Here is a 19839-nt window from a genome sequence, read left to right as displayed (position 1 = left end):
TGTAATTCCTTACAAGTTTCAACTCTATCAAAGTGTCCACTGTTGGCTACTGTTCGCGGAAACTGTTAAATGTTTATGCGTAATGAAAAACGAATGTGTAATAAGGATGTTGGGTATTGGTATATTATATTATATTAGGGATACTAACAGCACCACTTTTAAACCGACTTAAAATAAAGGAAAAGGTTCTCAATTCGGCTGTATTTTGATTTTTTTTATAACATTGATGCGCTGTTTTACTTTTATGAGCAGAAGAACCAGTTTCAACTCTACACTCTAGAAGTCATTCCTCTTAACCATGTGATTCTGAAGCTTGTTCAGCAACATAACAAGATACATTTACAAAAGAAAACGAATAAACCAGAACAAAAATAAGGAAGCAATTTGTCACAACTTGTAAAAGAACAGATTTCGTAACTACTTTTTATAAAGCCAGTTATCATCGCCAGATGTCGCTATACAACATTACACAAGTGTATACACACCTTAAAAATGTGCCAGTGTTGCCAGTGTGGTGTAACATTTATTTCCGTAAGTCATTAAAAACTGGCAATCCGTGTGTTATGAAATGGGTGTCATAATTTTTTAATTTTGTTTTCGTCGTGTTCAATTTATCCGGTTATTGTTGTTGGATAATATGGGGTCAGATTGCCTTGATTACTTTGGCTTGAGATTGGAGTATATTTACTTAAAAAATATATTTAAAATGGCGTAGAATTCTTAAATATGAATGATGTGCACTTAAAGCATGACTATCGGTCCTAATTTGAAAATGATCTTGTGTTAATTATAGAAAATGAGACCAAATTGGATAAAAAAGAGACTTCTTTACAAAAAACGACTTTGCCTTCAAAAATGAATCGTAAACATTTCACAATAAAATTCGCACAGCGAAAAATGTTCAACTCTAACGATCAAATCGTGACAAGATCACTTAAAAATGCTCCAAATCGGAATTGCTTATTTGCATAACGTGGAAAAAATAGTAACAAAAATACTAGTAAAAATGTCAGAAACGAAATAAAAGCGTTTGTCGTCACGAAATATAATTAAAAGTGTTGAAACTGATTGTACGGAGCGTTGCGATAGACTTGACAATGAAACTGACGCCGCGTCACGATATGCGCCCGCGCAGCCTGCCGGAACGTACACAGGGCTGGCGCAAAGTTGATTTATTATCTTCATAAACAGAAGATGGATTTAATGCCAAAGATATTCTTGACCAGTCACCCTTGAACTCGAACACCAAGAAGTAAAAGACTCAGTTCGCAATAATTACTATTTTATCTTTAGTTAAAGGGTAATAACTTTTGTAATAGGCGACTAGTAGAAACATCAATAAACATGTTTTACTAGATCCGTGTACAATATTTATGCAAATTAAGAGATAAGAAGAAAATACATAACGATGAGAACGCGGTACACGTTTTCTATTCCATTAATATTGTTTCAAATGGCCAAGTTAAATAATCTAAAACAACTAACACAAAAGATCTCTGTGTAGTGAATGTTGTCGACAGCCCTAGTTTTATCTGAAAACAATAAAAGCCACGCGTGTGCAATAACATTAGAAAAGCTGGTTAAAGCTTAGTCTGACCTTCAGTTAACGATACCAGATACATGTAATACAATATCGTTATATTATTGCATTTGGAAAACAATATATACCTATGTATGCATATAGGGGTATACTCGTATACATAGATACATCATATCACGCCTGTAAAGGTTTAGACAGAAGAACATGAAATAAACCCACGTTTTGCCATTAACAATATAAGTCCCAGGGAGGGAGCTTATTATGTTATAGGGGTATATATAGTAGGTACATGTCATTACTACTGAAGATAAAATCTAATCTGAATTTATGTTTCCCTTCGTTAAGAAGGAAGTATTAAATTCAACGTATCGAAGACGTATCTTTGACTAACATCCCTTTGCTGTGCGTCGATCGTTTATAAATATGTCGGACTTCTAATATAGATCTAAACTTTATGTTAATGATGGTGCATTAGAAGGACATATGCATAAACAGATGAGAGACCACATTGTGGTATTTGAACAGAGCGTCTTCGTGCCTCGGAGGGCACGTTGAAAGTCAGTCGCGGTTGTTGTTAATTAAGAAAACAGTCGTTAAACCATGCCAGGCTTGAACAAATTTAGACACTAGGTTGAACACTTCTACTCTAACGTTTGACCACTAACTATACGATAAAATAAAAAAAAAATGCTGGATTGGATCTCCTTCCAAAATTAAATGGGTTACTTAGACTCTACAACTAGAACTTTTTACCCTCAGAACACCGCAGGCCAAATTCGTTTTGGGTTTCCCTTTTTGTCAATTAAGTTCAATGATTTTCTTGTATTAGCAATAGTGTATAACGTTGAAAAGCCAGTAGACATCGTAATTTAATTTCTTAAAACTGACTAAATCTATAAACCCTTTACATCACTAACAAAAAAGTCTTCAAATATTGCATGTTGTATTACAATATACGAAGTATTAGCTAAATCTTGTTACGGACCAGAAACCATTATCCATTGTGCACATTACATTGCATTACACTTCGTCAGAAAGTGGTCAACATTGCCGTCAATTATAGTCCGACGACTTAGTACAGAGCCTTTAGTACAATTCATCTATTACATACATACACAAGAACTCCACTTGGTACGATCCTTACAAATTTCCTTTGCTTCACACTTCCATACATCTTGTTATACAGAACTGATTCTAGATTATAACTGGGAATTCCGCGTATTTTCAAAATAACGTCTCTGTATCGTACGGGCCGCCATCAGACACACAAGCCTGCGGGTCTACATTGTGTGGCCACGGATCTCACATACAAGCCTCTCTATTAAATTGTCGGACTACTGCGTAAGTCTGGTCACTGATGTTCTAAACCCTAAATTTTATATACCTTCCACAAGCCGAGAATCTCGCATACAGGGCTATCTACTAAGTTGTTATACTACAGTCGGCAATTACTACCTACGCAAGTTTCCATTTCACGAATGGACGGTTTCGAGAAAGCATATTTACACTTTGATACTTTTTTCAGCTCCAGTTATTCTGTTTGGTAACCTTTTTTAGTAACAAAACACACTGGTTCGTTCATATCGCTAATTTAATAAAAAGTAATTGATTTTCGGAATTGAATTTGCTAATTATGTTAGGTAACTTACATAAATTAAATACGTAAGCGGTTTTAAATTCGATTAGTAGTAGACGATATCGATTTTGCATCGAATTGCTTGTAATGTTAAGTTACATATAGGGGTACAGTCTAGTTTTTATACGTTACGTTAATGTAATTACTTTTTGTATTGTACCTAATACTACAAAAGTCTTGAACTCTTTAAATTAACATAGAAATTTCTACGTAGGAAGGCACTATACAAATATACGATACATTTATTTTTGAAAACTTTCGCATTGCATGTTTCTATTATAATCTGCGCCGAAACGTCAGGCATTTCAAGATAAAATGCGTGTTCCCCTTAACTCCCATATTCTATTTCACACGTTACAATAATTTTGAAGAAGTAAAGTTTCAAATCCATCTGATTTTCCATCAACAATCAATTAAAACATGAAATAGATCGTGACAGTACGTGTGTTCGGAAACGGACGACCATAAACACTTTAAACATGGCTAGAAAACACCACGGTCACGATTTGGACGCTTTCCAATAAAATTGGACGGAGAAAGCCTAAAAAGAACAATCGAGAACAACGGGAGAACATTTTCCCCACAATTACACGTCAAACGTAATGATAGTTCAAAATACTTCGTTAAATAATCACACGAAGTATACATTCTGTCTGAGAAATAATTAATCTATCTATATGAAGCACGGGAAATTTGTACGAAAATCCAGTAATGTTCTTTGGTCTCTGCCTCCCCATAAGGGAAAATTGGTGATAGTATGTTTGTATGTACAAAAGAAAATCGTGTTAGTTACACTGTTTATAAGTCAAGAAGGGCTCAAACAATTTCGCTGAAAATTGGTGGAAAAGTACGTGTCTTGGTTTTAAGCACCAGCTTATCACAAGGAGATGGACTTAGGATTCTTCTTCTTCTCTATTTTATTTGATTTATAATTAAAATTATCATCAAATGTGTTGCTCAGCGTAAAACGCAACGGCTCAATCAATTCGACTTATTTTTTTTTTGTTTAATTGTGTATAAGACACGGGAAAGATTTTTATGGATTGAAATAAAACAAAAATAAAATGCGTGAGTAAAGCTGCGCGAGTCAGCTAGTTAAATATAAAGAATGTTACTAATTAATCGTAATTATAAGGTTTTTATACAGTTTCTAAGTTATTTTAGTGGTGGAAATATTACGTGGTATGTAATAAAGAGGTGTTTTAATGCGTTGACATTTTGTTAACGATGTTGGATTATGGTGTCGGTTATGTCATAAGGTTAGCATGTTTTGTGGTCATTAGTACGATTACAAATACTTCATAAAGAGAATATTTATTTGTACTACGTATATTATAGTACTACTTGTGATTAAATAGCATTATACACGTGTAGTTAACTTAGACCTTATGTTGTTTTAAAAACTGATGATATATAATAATATAATGTTTTAAAAACTACTAATATTACAAATACGAAATGGAATGTAAGAATGGATGTATGTATGTTTGTTACTCTCTCACGCGAAGACTATGAACGAATTGTAAAGAAATTTGGTACACAGATCGTTTATAACCTTAATATATATTATAAAACATAGGATTTTGTCCACGGGCTAGTAAAAGCTAGTAAATCTATGTAAACAAGGTAGCGCATAGCTGTTTTTTGTAAATTCTGTATTAGGACATAACTAAGAACTTCCTTCGGCTAAATTTATAAGCTTAAGTGCATAAGTAAATGCTAATAAAATAACATTTTGAAATCTAAGCAGTAGCCCATGTTATTTAATAGCGTTGGTATTTTCCTAAACGACAATGTCGTAACACTATAAATCTTGCTAATTGATATTAAATAATATTTGCAACATAAAAATCTTATTTGCCCTGAGGAAAAATAACATTAGAAATTGCGCCAATTTTCATATTTCGTTATAAATAAATTGCTTTATATTTAAACTAAAATATTACGAAAAGCGAGTTGACAAACATAGTAACAAAATAGTAGAAAAGTAAAAGGTAGACAAAGGACAATGCCGGCTTCAAATGCAATTAGATAATCATGTAATTATAGCTATCATGACGGAATACGACTTAAACATAATACACATTGACTCAAACAGTTCAAAAACCTCAGATTGAGAATTATTGTCTTTGTTTTGCTAAAGTAAAATCTATTTTTTAACTTTCATGTTGAATAAGACACTGGAACATAAACATAATCCTACTATCCTACCAATATTATAAATGCGATAGATATTTGTTACTCTTTCACGAAAATACTACTGTACCGATTGCGATGAAATTTGATATATAGGTAGCTGCAGAACTAAAATTACACATAGGCTACTTTTTATTCCGGATCTCTCGAGGGATCGGGATTTACACGGGAAGGGTTTCAATGATTGTGAGAAATTATCTCTGCCTTGAGTATCTCATATATTACATAGATTAACTTATATTTATATCCAAGTGTAATTTTTCCAAGTAATAAGTAATTCACTTTTGAGAAAGAACTTAAGCCCTAGTAGTAACTTAATCACCTCATTGCAAATAAATGTATTGCATTGAGGAAATCCTTTAATAATAAACACAAAAGTACGAACTGACCACAAACAAACAACAGATTCTAAAACAAAGCAAAAAGCCACCGATTTGTTTCTGTCGTAAATAAAAGGTTAAGTTCTCGTTATAATACTATTATACTAAAGTTCAACGCGCCTATTAGTTCGTTAGTCATTCACTTCCTTATTACACGTTAAAAGTTATGATAAATGTTGGCTAAAAATATAAAAAAGCTGTTTACTTATCTGATTGTTCTTGATGGTAGTTTTATTCGGTAGGTAGACGAAGCGAGGTGAATAATGCACTTTGTAAAGGTCTACTTGCGATTAAGTCACTCGTATTTCATTTTAAAAGTCTTATAAAATGAATAAAACTAATCCAATTCTATCAAAACACTTGTATATGTAGCGGGTATATCTAAAAATTCTATTATAGGTCTACACTCTACAGACCTACAAGTCTATTAATGTATTTATTTTGGATTTGGAACTCTTCCTGCGCTAAACCGATTTCACATTGCCATTCAATTTTTTTTTTTAATTTTCTTTTTACATCTATTTGAAAACGTCCTAATAATCTGCTACCGTTTTCGGAAAAGCTGTTGAGAAGGATCTATAGATCTATTTTGAAAACTACTGGTTACACACCCAGTCCTTAAATTAGATCTAAAGAAATAACTCTTTACAAACATCACGTAACACGACATTCATCAAAAAATTATATGACGCAAACCCATTTGCTCTGATTCACGACATCAAAATATTAATACATTTATCAACAAGTAAGGTTTCCTCACGCTTAATGAGATAAATGAGTGTGTAAATACACACCACACCTACATGTTACGACAACGCGATACAACTTTTCACTATGTAACTGACCTACTGATTTTTCGAACCCGTAAACCCTTTTTGGCAAACCGCTTTCCGGCTTTTGACGTAATTAAATTGTTATGGTAATGTTTTGGATTTTTTATAAAACGGGTTTATTGAGTAATGAATTCGCAAGAAAAAAAATGCTTACCGTTATGGTAGGTAATTTAAAGCATAGAGAAGGAATAAAAGTATTAACTTAACAGCCATAATATAGATTTATTAACTGTCTTCTTAGATAATCAGCTATTTTTCAAACTATTATACCTAGAGCACATCTTATTGGAAATGTATACACGAAACATCTAAGACTTTCTCTAATACAATATATCCTAGATATTCATGAAGTAGTTAAGGCTTTCGTTCAAACTAATCTCATAAATTAATGGATTTAAACTTATCTAAGTGGACTGTAGTTTCCGTATTCTCACCTGTTTGTAATTCCCTCGCGCAGTTCCGCTGTCATCGTATTAAATTGGCGTACAACATCAATTGTGTTACGCAACTGCCCTGCAATGTGCGGCCATTTTGGTGAAATTGCCGCCATTACGTAAGCCGCCATCTTGCGGTTCGCACGTGTTTTACAATTGATATTTACTTACTTATATTATGAACAGCTGCTGATGCTTGGTATTTCGATCATCATGACGAGGACTTTTTGTACCGTTTTATTGAACAAACATTCCTATCTTTTCTACTTCCTTGAAGTCGTTGAATAAACGAGTTTGTCTGCGAACTTGTAAAGTCCCAGAGTCCGCTCAGTAGAGCTTAAACCTAGCTTATAATTTATGAATTCATAAATTAGGCTAGGTATGCGAGCAATCCGAGCTACAGAATCTTAGTAACGGATGATAGTTCTCTTTCAATTCTATTCATAACACCAATAAACAAGGACTTCTCAATCAGGCTACGAGTTTAAATAGAGTACGTATAGTACCTACTCAGATAGAGCTACATACATTTGTAGAACCTACTTTGAGATAGGTTGGTACTTGCGATACCTTATTATTGCCAAGAAGTATAAGAAAATGATAAAAAGAAGCTCTATATGTACAGATTCCTTGCCCATTGCGATCCTAAAACATCACATTATAACATTTTCCATATATCAGCAATTAATATCGTATTATTGTTTGTTCCAGGTGGCGATACTTGTTAACGATGCTGCTCTTGAGCGTGGCCTTCGCGGTGGAGGACGAGGACAGCATCCCTGACGCCGAGGTCGACGACAATGATGAACTGGCGTTAGACAGAGAGGTGAGAATACTATTCATACACTTGCAGTACTTTATAGCCTGTAATGGCAAGATTCTTTATTTATTACGAGTGGCTTTTCGATAGTTTTTTTACTAACTACTACAAGTGCTATTGCTACTGCTACTGTTGAAAGCTTATTTCAGTTGAGTATACATCGTCACTCAATCAGAATTTTATAGTGCTGCCGTTAGTTTTTGATATTGAGTGTTACAAATAACCAATCTAGAATTATATTATCGTTTATAATTAGAATAATTAGAAGAAGATAAGAAGATGAAGAAGTTTATAATTAATAATATACGAATATCACACCCTAAATGAAGAAGACATCGATGTTTGTTTTTATTCACTTTCGTTTTATAAAAGTTAGTTGTGATATTTCCGGCAAAAGCTTTTGTAAATGTAGTCTAGCTTGGTCAAATACGAAGAAAACAAAACTGTTCCGATAAACTATCTCTTGTAAAGACGAAAAATAATGCTGGTCTTAATAATTAAACTCATTTATCATCAACCAGATCACAAACTGATTCTAAAGCTACATTAACATCTGTCAATCAGCCGATGCTATCTACTAGTCAGCTATTCATTGCACTTTTTGTTTCGATTACCTTTCTGTATTACGTGTTAAAAGAGCAATGTAATTTGCATTGGCAATAATAGTATAATACATCCTGTATCGTGTTTGAGCACGTAGAACCGCTTTCTCGTTGCAAATCCTTGCATTGAGAGCTATTGAGTAGTTCCATTGAATAAATAGATTCATTCAATTTAACAGCACTGAAGACTAACGTATAAGTTGTTCTTCATCTATCTGGGTAGGTTCCTATATACGTATATTCGTAAGAAAGGACGTCACAAACCTTTTCATCTTGTTTAACCCTTTACTGTCCCACTGCTGGGCAAGGGTCTCCTCTCAAACGAGGGAGGGGTTAAGCTATACTTTGATATTTTGATAACTATAATTTCAATATACAGACCCGATTTGAAATATTAACAGGTCTCTACTTTTTGGTATTTTTTTAAAATTTTAATGAGTTTATTTTTGTCTACGCCGTTTGTTCAGACACTAGGCAAAAACTACGAGACAGGTTTTAATAAGACTTTCTCTGTTCGAATACTAAAAACGATATTTAACCATTTAAATGAATTCAGTTTAAATAAGATTCAAATCTACAAAATAAATGTTTATTCAAGCGAAATTTGAACTATCTATTCTACAGTAATATAAAAAAGTTAAAGAAAGTTTGTTTGTCTTGATAGGAACGTATTTATCTCGAGAATCCGATTTAGAATATTATTTCAGGTATTCAACATTTTCATATTTACAAAGATTAGTGTAGTTTATTTAATTATTTTCTATTCTATATTTGTATATCATGCGAATGAAGCTATAGTGTAAGGTAACATAATGTTATGAACTGTACGAAGCTATTAGTGTTTTTATATAGACTTTTATGGCGATATAATTAATTAATAGTCTATTAGGTACTTGCTTCCTTACAGAGACGGAAGTAGAGTGAATGTACGCGAAAACAACAATCAATTTAAAAGATATTTATCATAAAGCCGCAACACGACCGCTCATGTAATTAACAAGTGATTGAAATTATCTATTTATCTATCAAACGTTAAAATGTTGAACTTGCAGATTTCTGCTTCGCAAATGTAATAATAACAATCCTTGGATTAAGATTGAAACTGGATTTTTTCTTCATTTTAAGTATCTCAATGATGGTATGGAGTGTTTTGTTTGCGAAATAATATTATTTTCAAAAAATTAAGGAGTTAATGCATTCAGCCTAGCTCTATCTTTTTCAATAAGAAAATATCATCATAATTTGAAATCTTCCAACGGCAAACACATATTGTATAACGGATATCCTTCTCATTAATTTATCCTGTCGAAAAAACATAGATGCCATCAAAAACATTCTGTAAAAACCTCAAGTCTCGCCGTAAAAAGTTGTGAGATCGATATAATACCAAGTCGATTAATCTATTTAGTCTCTACTTAAAGGACCTTCTGTCTTAAGTTATTACGTATGTTATTATCATGCCAATTTAAAAAAAAATACCTTTAAAACAAATAGACCGACCTGGCCATCGCATGATTTAATTATTAGTATGTATCACACTACACAGCACGACGAGAAGTTAATGCTCCTGAAATGTTAATGGCGAATTTGTGTTTTCTTGCGATGACCAAGTCGATCTAATTGTTTTAAAGGTATTTTTTTTTAAATTGGCATGATAATAACATACGTAATAACTTAAGACAGAAGGTCCTTTAAGTAGAGACTAAATAGATTAATCGACTTGGTATTATATCGATCTCACAACTTTTTACGGCGAGACTTGAGGTTTTTACAGAATGTTTTTGATGGCATCCCACTTCTTTTTGTAGAGCGAACATAAGTCCAATTTGTATGGAAAGACGTTTTTTTTTCATAATTCAACATATTTTCCTATGGGAATGTTGTTCAGTTTCATGGGCTAAACACCCTTATCCACCCTATACCCCCTCCCCCGTTATGTCTCATATAGTAGGTACCTATTTATTTTATTTTCTACTGTAATAATAATTCATTAACTGCAAATGTAACCTTGTAATCTTATACATTTATATGGGATTACAAAGTTATTGTTGCAGTTGGTGTATTTAGAAAACTGGACCGAAATTAGAAAATATTACATTTTTCCCATGATTAAGACACAAAACCCTATTTGTATTCTAAATTTTAAGCTTCTAAGTCTGCTAGAAGTACCTTAGACTTTTGATGATCGGTGAGTCAGTGAGTCAGTGAATCAGTGAGTGACAAAATTCAAAATTTTAACAAGTTGTCATTCCTAAACTACTGGTTCAAATTGACTGAAATTTTAAATATACCGTGTTTATACAATGACTAATTAGTTGCTGAAAATCCAGGCTTCTTGTTTTATCCACAACGAAATTATAGGGGTGTCAAAAGTAGCCCGAATTGCTTCGAGAAAAGGATGTTACGGCCGTGCCGCTTTTTTTTTGCTCGACTTGCGGGGGCACTTCCGTGCCCCCAGATTGACGTAGCCTGTAGCCAAACACGTGCCAACAAATACCAATTGATTGAAATTATCAATCAATCTTACAACATTAGGCTCGCAGTTTAACAGCACGACCTAACCTCGCCACTGTCCGATTACAATCTAGAACTGAATGACTCACGCTATTCAAGGTGTTACTGATGAAATGGACCTAAATTATTGTAAGAATACTAAAAGACTGGGTGATCAAGCAATCCTAGTTAAGCAACGATGCCTAGAGCTTGCCACAAATGGGCTACCGTTTGCCAAATCTTTCACAACTTTGCGCGGGAAAGTGTGTATCTGTCATGGCTTCCATAATAAACCAAAGACAATTTATATTCTTCTTATGTAAACAGTGATATTCCGGGGTCACATCTCTAAAGAGAATAGACCTCTTTCGATAAACCTGCTTCTTTCGAATAGTATTTTGTGCCTGAAAATTGAAAACAATGAAAACTCTGAAGGCTTCAAAGTTAGACCTCCAGATTAGAATGAAAAGTGCAGTCAAATATCAAAACTAACGAGAGTATGGAAGGGATTCGATGGAAATTGCAAAATCAGGCGTGGGAAAACTGACATAGAGCCACATCTATTTAAATTCAAGGCACTCCCAACGTAAAGAGGTCTGATTTAAAAACATTAATGTCTACATTATTGAGCAACGAATATTTATAGCTGTACGACATTCTTAAATTGTATTAATGCTTCACAGTTTAGTAATGATATATTTTGCTATCAATATGTAATCTAAACTACCTTTAGTTAACAGTTAAAACATTTCACTTTCGATTTCTGAATATCAGTTACTGTTACTTGAATCTATTGAAAGTAATTTAATAGATCAAAGATAGTAAATTTCGCACGACAATATTATTAAGATTATGAATGCAACAGGATTTAAAATTCGTGATTTGAGTGCAACAAAGTTCAAGGTTCCATCAATCAGTAGAAATAAATTAAATTTGATTTCATAACCATTTGTTAACGTATTTTCGTTTAGAGTTAAAAATCAATAAAAACTCAGAGACAAGTTAAAAAATAAACTTTTGACAGCTCTATTTTTTTTCCAACTTGACGTGTCTTAGAAATCGAGTGTTACAACCGTATTACACTATGCGATGCAATTTTTCTACAGCATTTCGTGTCAATGTCCGGCTTGCAAGGCCGCGAGAGTGAAAGTCGAAAGCCACGCATTACTTTTTTCTTAATTCACCCTTTTTTACACGTTTTCTGAACGACACTTGCCGCTATGTCCGCATTTTGGCGGGAAAGTTATGATCATAAAGCTATTGTTATTTTTTTTAAGAGGCTTGACTAAAGTATTATAAAAATGTTATTGTCTACATTCCTCAATTGTTTGCACACCTAGTTAATTACAAAAGAAATCGGTAATATTTCAGCAACTAAAATAAAATCCTTTACGATATTTTTCCTTTCACTTTTCGGAATTTCCCTTTCTTTACGCAATGTCGCTTACTCGTTCAGTTTATTTAAAGTTCTATAGCTTTATCTGTAGGTACCAGTTATCTAGGTATGATAAGCCTAATATTTCAAGTTTACTACCTAATTTTAAACGTGTTAATTACTTTTATTACAAAGAAAAGTGAATTGTAGGAAGTTAATTTTGCCTCAATAGTCTTCTTTAATTGAATCGCTTCCACATCGTCGTTCGTTTTGCATAATCGCGTGAGAAAAATGCAAACAACGCATTATCTATTCGATTGCATTTGCTTAACCGTTGCATGCGATTATTTCATACATAAATTTATGCATTCGGAATTCCTAATTTTCATAGAGTAATTTATGTATTTTTTATGTAAAACTGCAATTTCGTTTATTACAGAACGGATATAACACTGGACTAATTGATTTGATTTAAAAACTTCCGCTTAATCACAATTAAACATCGGTACCTAAATCAATTTCTTACGCGTGTTTTGCCGAAATCGCACGCGAAACTAACGAGCGCATGCATCTTATTTCAATGTCATATCCGAGAATCATTAATACTTATCAATCTCAGCAATATAATGTTCATATAAGTTACTGCAACTTTCTAATCACCTGCTCTATTTAAATCAATGGGTGCATCCGTTTTAGACTGCCATTAGATGAAATAGAAAGCCCATCAAGCAGTCAAACTAAATAATTAACTACGAGTTCCTCATTAGCGGTTAAAGGCCCCCGGATCTCGACATGTAACAGAGATATAATTCTGTAAACACATTACGCGTCGTCTCGCACGATTGCGCGCGAACCGCCATTTTTTAACGGTCGTGGTATTGCCGCAATAAAATTTGCACGCGTCGACAATCGAAACTGATTATAATACAAATTATAGTCTGGTAATTATGTAATGTCGTTTGCTTCCACTTTTTTAAGGTAATCGGTGAAATAATAGACGCATTGTACTGTAATGTGTAATAGTTAACTGTCCGGAAAAACGTACGGCAAAAATGCAACGTAATTATACGTGTGAATGTACTACGTTTTGTTTTAAATATTGACGGCGTGAAAACAATAATAGCTGTATTTTAAAGGCTTCTTCGAAGAAGCGAATGTTCCTTGTTGCTATAGACAAGTTTGACGGAAATTACGGCTTGAGATGCAATATTTTATACATAACTCTAAGCAACAATAAAGTTAATGGATATTATATTCCGCAATGTCTTGCAGACGCTATGTAGTCTTTAATCATTCAGATACTTGGCCACCCAAACAACACAGGGTGCTTAAGATAAACAAAATGACAATATCTAGAAAAAAGATAGCAATTTATAATTAGAATCTTAGATATTCCATCTTTCAAATTTGTTGCTATAAAGCTGAAGTTAAATATTTTCAAATATTAATTTGACTATTTCCCTTCTTCCAGGAATCGCGGAACCTCAGGCCGCGCGCGTACACCCCCCAAGCCTATAGCAACCAGCTGCCCAGTGGGTTCAGGCCTACACCGTCGCTGGCTGAGCTGGCCGGCTACCAGCAGCGGCCGCAGCAGGTGCAAGAAGAATACCTCGTGCCGGCGAGACCTACACAACAACTGTATGTCGAAGAACAACGGCCTCAGGTTCAAAGAGCTCCTCAGAGGAAGGTAAGACTTACTTCAATTATTTTTCATATAAATGACACACAAAAAACCTTGTCAAATGCACACAAGATATTCGAGGAGCTATTAAGGAAATAAAGCAGGCAATATAGTACGACCAGCACCTTTTGACGTACAACCTGATCATCTAGTACTTAATAATGCAGAAATTTCTAGTGCAGTACTAGAACAATAATTATTCAGCCAAGCGGTAATAGCAGTAAATAAAAAATCTTTCAATGCGTTTACTCTTAAATCATTACTAACCAAACGCGTGGGTACTTCACATTACCGATCTTCCTACTTCATATTAAATTTCCTTCTTGCAGCAAGAACAGCGTCCCGCCCGTCTCCAACAGCGTCCCGTCCAGGAAGTGGAGGAGGAACTAGAGGAGGAGGAGAAAGAGGAGCCCGACCGTCTCTCGGCGCTGCTGCAGCAGTCCAAGTTCAACTGCGTCAGCAAACAGACCGGCTACTACGCTGACGAGGACCTCAACTGCGAAGTGTTCCATTACTGCCAGGATAATGTGAAACACTCGTGGATCTGCCCTGACGGATTCACTTTCCACCAGGTATATATATTAGCAAGATTTGTTAAGCGAATATTTTATAGAGCTGGTGGAGCGCTGCATAAGTACAGAAAAGATGAAAATAAAACTTTTTTCTTATCTCATCCAGCGCAACTCAATTTTTTGGAAAAATCATCTATCGTCTTAATTTTCCTATTATTTTTCATGGGCTAGATTCCACTTCCATAAAGAAAGTATGTTCAGTTATCCCAATAATGATATTTACAAAATATTTAAATATCTTTACACGATGGGATGTTTTCCATTCGAACATACTGATTATGAAGACTTTAATCCGTTTCGAACATATGCTCCTGAACTATGTTAACTTCTCCAACATCCATACGACATCTTAAACCCTCATTTGCAACGGATTCAAACATAATTCTCTATTTTTTCCACTAGGTCCACTTAATCTGCATGCCTCCTACCCACGACAATATCTGCCAGAAGTCGTCTAAATACCACTTCGTGAACGAGTACCTGTACCGGCCGATCAACGAGGACGAGGTTCAGAGGAAACCCAACGTGTCCCTCAAGTACTCCGACAGATATTACCCCGCTGAGGTCTACAGGGACGACAGGTTCGAACAGGAGGAAGAAGAAGAGGTAAGGACACGAGAAAAATTTAATGGAAAAGATAAGCAGACTACTTGCGATTACTTGCGATTCAAAGATTTTAAGTCGAAGTTAGATTAGTACTTTTCGGTGCTTTTCATGTGAATTCTATTGTAACAATGATGGTTGAAAGGTTAGCAGAACTGCGCGATTACGCAACTTAACTTGAAATGTCTTTGTTTCAAATAAAATAAGTTAACACTAAAAATATCGTGAAACTTAAAAAAATGGACTACCTACACGTTTTCATTGCATAGAAATAAAACGGAAAATTTCGTGTTACATTCAATATTTATTGAGTTCTACCATCTGATGTAAATCTTTTTGCAGGAGGAGGCTCCCCGTCGCCAGCCGCAGCCAGCTCAGCTGCAACAGCAGCCGAGACCCGCACAAAGACCCCAAGTGTTCCGGTCAGCAGAGGAGGTCAACATCCCTCTGGTCCAGAGGCGCCCTCAGCGCCCCTACGACTTTGACTTTTAAATATCCTCCGCTCACCATCAACCCGCCATCATAATTCAAATGCTTAGACACTTCTAAGCTTCAGTGGTTCTTTACCATTTCCATAAAACGATCATCCATCGAATCCACGCGACATTTTCATCATTATCCATCCTCCCATTTCATATTTATACGCCCATTCTCAAAGAATCACTGAAATTATAACTCAACATTCGTATGGTGCTATATCACGGATTTCGTTTAATCACCGATTAAACTGTACCATCACATCTTTGTATTAAATTAAGGGTTAATTATAATTAAACTTATTTATGTTGATGTAAAATAAGTCACAAATTAGTTGTAAGCTAGTCTTTGTGTAAACTACATAAGTAATAAATAAAGTATTACAAATAAAGCTTGGGTTTTTTTTAATTTCGCTGCTTTTGTAACGATACTTACCTTTTCCAAAACCTTGAATCAACTCGAAGACGTTGCAATGGGAAAACAGATTCTGATTGTTTCACATTACAGTGAATAAAATTTGGTCAGCACAGATTTCAATAGTTTCCTTTTAATAATAATATCTGTACTGATTAGGATCCACGTTTTTAGGGAAAGCTGAAATCGAAACCAAACATGGTTATCTGGGTGTAACCTTCGCCCACATCTTGTTAAAAATCTCAAATAATATTGACCTAATCAGCAAAGTTTACGAGAATTTATAACATTACCTTTTTCTTTGCTAATTACAACGGTCGTAATTTCCGTAAATTCATCTTTGCCAATAGGTTTGTACGAGAAATCATCTGCACTATACATTTCTCTTGATTCGTCTCTATGTTTAAGGTTTGATCTTAAATTACAAACTTTTTTATTACTATTGGTTCTTTTCAATTCTTCTTTATAAATAGCATTAAGGGTTATATCACAACCTTCCTTCTTACTCGAAGTTTTTTTCAATTCTCCTTTTTTATTGATCAGTTTGAATGTTATGTTGCAACCCTCATTTTTACATTGAGTATTTTGTACTTGGATACACTTGGATAATAAGTCACACCCTTCGTTCTTGTTAAGGTAATCGTGTAGACTTTTTGGATTACCAGAGTTAAATCTTATGATGCAAACGTTTTTATTGCCCGGAATTTTTGATACCTCTGGAGGTGTATCGCTAAACTTTACATTGCAAATTGCTTTTCTCAATTCTTCTTCTCTACACATCCCCAAACTGTGACTGTCATGATCCATTAGATTAAAATCCGAGTCTGTTTGACTACAAATGTTACTTGTGTTTATACAGTCACACGAACATTCTTTACATTTCTTTTTTCCTCTGCTAAAGTGATCCTCTCCTAGAAAATGTGTGACAGTATTGATTAGTTTCTTAACTCTGTTGTATATTTTCTCCGGATACTCGGATGCTTCGTCAATAGTCAGTTTGTACTGTTCTCTTTGGTGTTTGTAAAACTGGGCAAGCTTACAGAAGGTTCCGCAAATTTCTGTTTCATCGTTTTGAACAGAAGGTGGACAGCTGCAGTCATCGTCTGTCTGTTGCGGTTGCGAAAAGCTATAAAGTAGAATATCCGGTACACCTCCAAAAGCGAGGGCTGAATCCCGACCATCAACTGAAGATATGACACGCCTAACGCCAGGTGGGTAGCCTTCAGGAGCGTAACAAGATTTGTCACTTTTAGAATCAGAGATTCGGCAGTAATCTTTAAGATCAGTACTAGATACACAACGAGATCCAAGTATTCTACAAGCAGAGCCAAAGGATTCTCTTTTGGTATCAAATTCATCAACTTTAGTCTCAGAGCCTGATACATGGCTTTCGGAGTCGGATATCATATCAGAATATCGCTTCATTTTAAACGTATATTCCGAGGTATCTCTTTGTTAGGTAGACGACTGAAATGTTCCAACGATTGCAGTATTTGTTGACGAATCAGTAAGAGACAAATTATATTTAGCGAACTTTACAATCTTGAAGACGCGGAATAGGAAGACTGTCATTCTGATTGTTCGATAACATTTAGTAGGCTTAACATTACGAGCCGAACATCCTTTTTTGAGATGCATAATAGAGAAATGTAAAGACCTATCTTCTCGAAAATGTACTCAAGTCGTATCTAATTATAATTCTGTGGTCGTCACAGCGACAGCTATGTTGGTTTGGGTAGGCCATATTGTCTCAGAAGCTATGAGTACAATAGTCGGAGGAAACATGATTCTTAACACGGGAAAAATCCCTGCCATTTTCTTCAAGAATAACAAAAGAGAGATTCAACTACCTTCTATACTACGTCACAGCAATGGGCGACGGACCGTGCAGGACTTGGCAGGAGTGTGTTATATTTTCGGTCGCTTTTCTGGTTCTGATTTCATGATCTGCAAGCAATGCTTTCTTAGTCCTTTTACGAATGTTTTATTGTCACCTTACCTAAGTAGCTGCAGTTTTTGTGCAGCTTTGTAACCACAAAAATAATTACAGATAGTCGATGGAGATTGAGAGATGATCAAGATATAGATATTTTCAGTTGAAAAAAGTACCTACCTATTGATTTCAGGTGAGAAAACAACTAATAACGATCATGGTTTTGTGGGACATTGTGCTACAACACTATTACAAAATAGAAGTAAAGCCCGATGTAATAATATCAAACGAGAAAAAGAAATAACTCACGAACTCACTTGCAAAAGAACAAAAATAAGTCTACAATGATATACGCAATATTTTTGTAATTTCTGTTTCTTATGGATATTTGGAGACCTGGTTTTCTTCCTCTCATAATCAGATTTGATCGACACACGTTGAAATTAATATCGGCAATAATCGAGGATTATATTATTTTTACAAAACAAATCTTTGTTTATATTCTTGATAGTTCTGCCTTATAATTCTTCCTTGACAACATTAATTGCTTTAATATTCTTTATTCCAAGTAGTAATGCGTTGAACCTGCGTAGCTTCGTACTAGCAATGCCGACAATTTCTCTTAACTTTGTGTGCGTTGTGTACAGTTTGTAGCATATAAACAGCTTGATGATTGAATCAGTGAAGCGACAATACTGATCTAAAGGGTAGCTTGGTTTTAATAGTATTTCTTTATCCGAACTGGTTACAACTAAAAAAGAAAGAGACAGATTTTGATCAATTATATGACAAATTGAATAAAATGTGTAGAGTTTTTGGATTTAAATAGGATCACTCACTCGTTGTCTGTCTTTAAGATTTTTAACAGTTTTTTAAGTATCAATAGTTATAGAAGTAAAGCGAAAAATACTTAAAGTGTGTACGAATATATTAAGTATCTATATTAGGTATAAACATAAAACGGGAACCGCAAAAGACAAATCAAAATTGGTGCGTGTGGAAATCGAATCCACTGTTAGTTAGTAGGTATTGTCCTGTATTTGTCGTACTTTTAAGTCATACGAGATATATGTTGGTCATTACTATTGTGTTTAAAAACATGATACTTACGGTATTGAGGCAACAGCATAACCTTTTTATAGATTGTAACAAAAAACGACTTCAATTTTACAAAGAGACTACACAAATAACTGGTGAAGTTTACGTGTTTTGTGTTCTCTCTGCCCGATATACATTCATTACAATCCAATAACGTATACTGCAATAGTAATAACATAGAATTATGATTATTATCTGAAACTAAACACTTCAAGTTATAAAGTTTTGCAAATGACATGGATTAATGCTATTAAATCGAACCTGAGACCTCTGAACAAGCGGTGCCGCACTCGCTACCGCTGCACCATCGAAGCGAAGTAGTTATCATGAGCCGTAAAGGTAGGCTTACCTTATTACATCCGCAACACCCCAACGAACGAGTTCTATGATTTGTAAATAAAACCAATAGCAACAGATAAGCTATGTGCAAAAAGTTATAATATTGATTGAATACAGAAAGACATAGACGAACTAACTGGAAGAGAAAATTATTGAAAAATAAAGAAAAACACAGGAACCCTACACCAAATACTGCAAGAATAATCAGAATAGATTTGGACGGGGAACTTTTAAAATAATCCTTTCGAAATATACCAAATAACTTAAACTTTTTGTGAATTCTTTGCATCAAATTAAACTCATATTTTTAATATTATTTGTAACATTTTTTTGTATTATTGTAGAAAAATATCAAAATTAATTTTGATTGATCTATCAATAAAGACGTTTTCTGTCAATTCAGAAATACAGAA

General features: G+C 34.4%; 1 protein-coding gene and 1 long non-coding RNA gene across 2 annotated transcripts in view; one reads left to right on the top strand and one right to left on the bottom strand.

Moving 5' to 3' along the window:
* The window catches only part of LOC142987707 (uncharacterized), a 29435-nt gene extending 13402 nt beyond the window's left edge, over positions 1 to 16033 (top strand). Inside the window, exons 2-6 of the mRNA XM_076136657.1 lie at positions 7731 to 7845; positions 13781 to 13996; positions 14320 to 14562; positions 14965 to 15168; positions 15508 to 16033. Coding sequence (XP_075992772.1) covers positions 7731 to 7845; positions 13781 to 13996; positions 14320 to 14562; positions 14965 to 15168; positions 15508 to 15657 — 928 coding nt within the window. The 3' untranslated portion in view covers positions 15658 to 16033. The remainder of the gene's footprint in view (positions 1 to 7730; positions 7846 to 13780; positions 13997 to 14319; positions 14563 to 14964; positions 15169 to 15507) is intronic.
* Positions 16020 to 19823, bottom strand: LOC142987708 (uncharacterized). The gene is made up of 5 exons (XR_012960522.1): positions 19437 to 19823; positions 19100 to 19247; positions 18307 to 18740; positions 16350 to 18003; positions 16020 to 16236 (listed from the first exon to the last, which is right to left on the bottom strand). It is a non-coding gene; the product is annotated as an uncharacterized LOC142987708 (long non-coding RNA).
* Between the last annotated feature and the right edge of the window lie 16 nt (positions 19824 to 19839).

The sequence above is a fragment of the Anticarsia gemmatalis genome, chromosome 3, assembly GCF_050436995.1.
Source record: "Anticarsia gemmatalis isolate Benzon Research Colony breed Stoneville strain chromosome 3, ilAntGemm2 primary, whole genome shotgun sequence".
Classification (NCBI taxonomy): domain Eukaryota; kingdom Metazoa; phylum Arthropoda; class Insecta; order Lepidoptera; family Erebidae; genus Anticarsia; species Anticarsia gemmatalis.
This window is presented reverse-complemented; position numbering and strand designations above follow the sequence as displayed.